Source organism: Nestor notabilis, unplaced genomic scaffold (genome assembly GCF_000696875.1).
Source record: "Nestor notabilis isolate BGI_N333 unplaced genomic scaffold, ASM69687v1 scaffold35211, whole genome shotgun sequence".
NCBI classification, from domain to species: Eukaryota; Metazoa; Chordata; class Aves; order Psittaciformes; family Psittacidae; genus Nestor; species Nestor notabilis.
The window spans coordinates 1-5151 of NW_009913941.1; the positions used below are offsets into that span (position 1 = coordinate 1).

The 5151-nt window shown below is 43.0% G+C and overlaps 1 protein-coding gene across 1 annotated transcript in view; it reads left to right on the top strand.

Moving 5' to 3' along the window:
• Window positions 1-6: 6 nt before the first annotated feature.
• ARSJ (arylsulfatase family, member J) overlaps window positions 7-5151 on the top strand; it is a gene marked incomplete at its 5' end in the record, with an annotated part of 40383 nt that continues 35238 nt past the window's right edge. Inside the window, one exon of the mRNA XM_010023423.1 lies at window positions 7-215. Within this exon, the coding sequence (XP_010021725.1) occupies window positions 7-215 (209 nt within the window). The remainder of the gene's footprint in view (window positions 216-5151) is intronic.

The following is a 5151-nucleotide window of genomic DNA, read 5'->3' on the forward strand; positions in this document are numbered from 1 at the left end:
GGGCTGGGCGAGGAGCCGGGGGTCGGCGCCCCCAGCTCTCAGCCACACATCATCTTCATCCTGGCTGATGATCAGGGCTTCAGAGACGTGGGGTACCACGGATCCGAGATCAGGACGCCCACCCTCGACCAGCTAGCTGCTGAAGGGGTTAAACTGGAGAACTATTATGTTCAGCCGATGTGCACACCGTCCAGAAGTCAATTTATCACTGGAAAGTAAGTTTACTGCTACCTCATCATTCACCTCACCAGCTTAAACACTGTCCCTGTTGAAAAGAGCACGGGTTGAACCTGGCGAGGTCCACCTCTGTTTTATCCTGTCGGCAGAGCCGTGCCTTTTTGATCTGCTTTAAAACCTTGAACTAAACGGACTTTCTAATGTGTTTGAAGTAGCAAAGAAAAGCTCACGCTCTGTGAGGCGGTGAGGATTCAGCACTGTGCGCTACCCCTGCAGAGTGCTGTCCTACAGTTACTGCCTCGCTAACATACGTGCTAGTTGTCAAGTAGTGTTGTGAGTACTGGGAAGTGATCAGCTTGGATTTTCTGTGCCATTTCAGAGTGACTTGCAGGAGGAGTCAGTGTTAGGAAACTGAAAAACTTATGTTTCCTCCCACGTGTTCATTGCAGCCGGCATGTTGGCTCACAGGTCCCATGAGCACTGACTTAAGGCTAGTTCTCTCTGAGGGCTGTACTGAACGTATGAGATGGTTCCCCAGTGCGTCACATGTGGGTGAGTGCCGGGAAGCCGGAGTCTGTCGGGATCCCCCGCGCTGCATCGTTGCTCTCGCCATGGTGTGGTTTCTGCTTTGCAAACAATTGGAATTTTTTCTCTGAAGCCACTAAACGAGGTGCTTCGCCAAAATGCTAATAGCAGTGAGCTGGTACTGTGTGCTTTGCCATCTCTGGTAATCGTGGCTTATTGTGGTCTGTAGAGTAAATAATTAATTACCCAGCCTAAGGGGTTTCTTACATGTGAAGGTTAATAAGGATTAAGGGAGAGAGCATGTATTTGAGCTGTAGGAATGGTTCCCAAATAACTCCAAGTGTGGACACACATTTACTCTGGAACAAACCTGTCTTGTTTCTGTTTAGTTTAACTCACTTTGACAGAAACAGGGAACTCTTAAAAGAGCAAAACAAAATAAGAAGGGAAAAGTTACTTCGTTTATTTTTTGCTTTCCTTAAGTATAAACAGGAATACGGCAATGTTAATACTGCTAGTAGAAGAAACACATGCTTAAATAAAACAAGCAACTGGCCTCGTGTCTTGCATTCCCATATGGTAGAGTTGGAGATAATTCCTGGTCTCAGTCTAGTTACCAGATTGCTGGACCAGGGAGATTTGCATGGAGAGCTGACCTGTTGTCTAGAGCAAGGCTTCCCCTCACAGTTTTTTCATTTATTTATTTATATCTTTTTACCTTCTTTTTTCCTTTGTGTGGACCATTGCTTATTTTGAGACCCCTACTCATTCCTTCACCAGAACATAGTTGCCCTGCAGCAACTGAAGAAGCAGCTTACAAGGGCAGTGTTTTATCAGGATAGTGCTTAATGCATCTTGGTTGTCTTTAAAGCCATGCAGCAGTTGGAAGGAAGGACCTCTGCCAGCAGCATGTATCCAGCTTGCTTTCTGAGGACGGTGGTTTGGGAACTAGGATTTCACAAAGGGAATGTCATGCTACACAATAATGACTCATGCAGCAGCTGGAGGAACAGGATTACTCGGTTCCAGGGGAACCAGGGTGCTGCTTTGGCTCTGGGGAGACTGCAGAAGTTGCCTGAACACGAAAAAGAACAGAAGTAAAGTAAGGAATAACAGTAACTCAGTTTAACTGTTTTAATCCTTTGGTAAATGATGAGCAGGTAGTGTGTAAACATATAGTAAAAGGTAGGCATGTTCAGAGGAACCCTGCTTGTCGTTGGCTCATCAGGCGGAAATCTGCCTGCTTTGGTTTTGGAACCTTTTATAGGAAAAAAAGAAATTTGCCTAGTCTTCATTTTTATTTTCTTAGTTTACTGGTCTAACTAAAACCCTTAGAACATTTTTTTTTCATGTTCTACTTTTGGGAAGAAGGGAGCTGCAGAGAGAAAGAACTGCCTCATGTGACTGAGAAATAAGGGAGGCAATGGCGAGGGGTTAATAGGCTTGCGTAGAGTTATTAACAAGGCAAGTTCAAAGGATACTATTACCCATTCTGACTGAAGATAAATGCTGGTAACAACTACTTTTAATGCTTTCTTAGTAGAGGCACCTTAATTAAAATGGCACGACTTAGAAACCGCTAAGCCAGGAGAAGTGCTGATATTTCTCAGATTCCAAGATGTGTCAGTTCAAGGCTAGAAGCCTGCTTGTCCACTGAAGGATCATCTGGATGTTTCATGCCTCTCAATACACGTACCACACATAATATGTTCCAAACATTACCTGATCAATCCATGAAAACCAGAGGGGCTTATGTAAACCAGACTCATTAGGGAGCACCTTGCCAAGTGGAAGTTAAACTTGAGGCTTCAAATTCTTCACAGGTCTGCAGACAGGCCCTCCAAGGCTTAAGTTAGTAAAGAGACCCTTTTTGTAACTGTCCCGTGCTAGCGAATGAGCATGAGGAAGGAGGTTGGAGGTGACATGCTAGAAGGAAGAGGTAGAATTTGCTCTTTTTTCCCCTTCGTGCTGTACCACAGGGTAACTGTTGGTGAGCCTGTCTTTCTGACCACTTATACTTCTGTCAGATTTCACATGAACTGTGCTTGAGGCTTTGGACAAACACACACTTTCATTTCTTGCTTTCCCCACTATTACCTCCTTCCCCATTCACTCCATCAGAAACAGCTGCTTTCAGACTAATAGTAAAGTTTGGCTTCCACAGCTTTTTATTTTGGGCTTTATTTATGGGTGTGGGGAGGGGGGTTGCAGCTGAGCTGAATCTTGGGAACAGAGAAGAGAAGTGTGAGCCAGTGGGCTGAGTGCCACATGTGATGTGCTCTGCTCTGCTCTGCTCTGCTCTGCTCTGCTCTGCTCTGCTCTGCTCTCCTCTCCTCTTCTATTTTCTTTTTCTTTCCTTATATTTGCCCCCCCGCCCCCCCTCTCCTCTCCCCTCCCCTCCCCTCCCCTCCCCTCCCCTCCCGGCTGCTGCACTGGGGCCAGCATGGGGAGGTGAGGAAGGCAGCTCAGCCCCTGCTCCAAAGCTCATGACTTCAATGACAGAAGGGACCTGGCCTCCAGTTTGCGGTGCTCCTGGGACTGCTTCAGTTCCTGCCTCAGCTTCCACAGCTGGAGTCAAAATCTGATCAGCAGTGGATTTGGAGGCTCATCTGTAAGTGTTGCTTCAGGCTGGTTTGAGCAGAGCAGTGCCCTGCATGTACTCATAAGGTGATTGACCTGCTGATAAATTGTAGAAGTATGTTGTTGGTTTTTATTTTTCCCCTCTCCCAAAGGATCAGTCAACATGAGTTGTCCTCCAGATTACTTGTATTGCACGACACACTGTTTTTTGATTGTTGTTTTCTCCTTGGAAGTATTACTTGGAAGTAGTATTATTCAATAGACTAAATAATTACACATGCACTGAGTTAGGTGAGAAGAAATCTGCCTGTGTCTACATCAGCTATGCAGGAGTATCCTTAAGATATAGAGAGACATGGATGTGGTTCAGAACACATCTAAACTAAAAGGCTACTTTTTAAGCCATCCGTAAAAGAAATGGAAAATAAACACATTTCTGATTTTTATGTTATTATAATTTATATGTAAGAAGATAAAAAAATAGTGGCTCAGACTTCAAGTCTTCAAGCTCTTCCAACTAGGAAAAGGGGTTAGGAATACACAAGGATGATCAGCTTGCACCCAGCAGCTCACTGGCCGAGCATTTAGCGAGTTAGCTGTTTTATCTGTGTGCTTAATTGCCTTGATGATTTTTCACTGTGTGAATTACCTTCTAGACTAGTTTGGTAGCACGGGTTAAGATCTTGATTTATGGAACAATGCAGGTCATGTAACATGAAGAAAATCTAAGATTATTTGTGTGTGAAGGTTTCTTCATGTGTACATATAAGAGTAGATCGAGATGAGGTAGAGAGTGTAAGATTGACTTATATTTGCATGTGGTGTTGATTATTTAGATAGTTTGTTAACTTGTTTTATCATGAAGAGCCATCTTCTTTTTAAACGAAGAATTATTGAAGAACAGTCAGTGTGGGGACAGTTTCCCAGAGTTTTTTAAGAAATTCTGAAAGATTATGGCCAAGGAGTATTATTTTGAGCTGGTGAGACAAAAAGATTATAAGCTTAGGTGAATGTCTGTGGAGTAGCTGACCCAATTCTATGGAGGGTATTATGCAGTGGAGTTATATTTGTTGGAGTAATACTTAATTTAGGAAAGGAATTTGAGAAATAAGATTGACTGATAAAAAGGAATGTAGACGTAATATGGCATAAATGTTTTTGGCGTGGAAGTAGGCAATGGACACCTACTTCCTCTGCTAGTCTCTCAGTTTTTTGCTGACCATCAGACTTGTAACCTTAGGACCTTGATGTGCCCTGGAATCCCTTTGGGCCACAGGAAGGTTCCTGACCTACGCAAGAGTAGGGATCTGTCTCTCTGTTTGTAGAAACTGATGCACAGGTAGGGTGACAGGTCACTAAGGAACCTCAACTCCCTTTTACAGTGAACAGATATGAATCATGGAATCCTGCACTAATCCCCAGATTGAGCTTTGCATGATGAATGGAATGTGGAGATGGAGGATGGGGAGAAATGTTGAAGGTCTGGGGAAATAAATGCTGTTTTCACTGGGATAAAATGAAATACGAGAATTTGCTCCTCCAAAGCAGACAAAAATAGATTGTATAATCAGTAAGCATAAAGTGTTATTTTAATATAAATAATTATATCTGTTACCCAATTATATAAATATTACACATTTATAAATGCACATAGCTTGTTAGTATGTATTCTCTTGTGGGCATACCTGTATATCAGTACATAGTTCACCTTTAAAAACAATGATGTGTCAGCAAACAAAGAGTTATTTTGGCAAACAGAAGTAGAATAGAGGAGAGTTAAAAGTACTCTGAATTGAAAGCAGTGTAGCTAACTTGCAATCAAACAAAAGCACTGTATTTGGGGGGTTCAGACTTGTAAGTCTTCTCTTT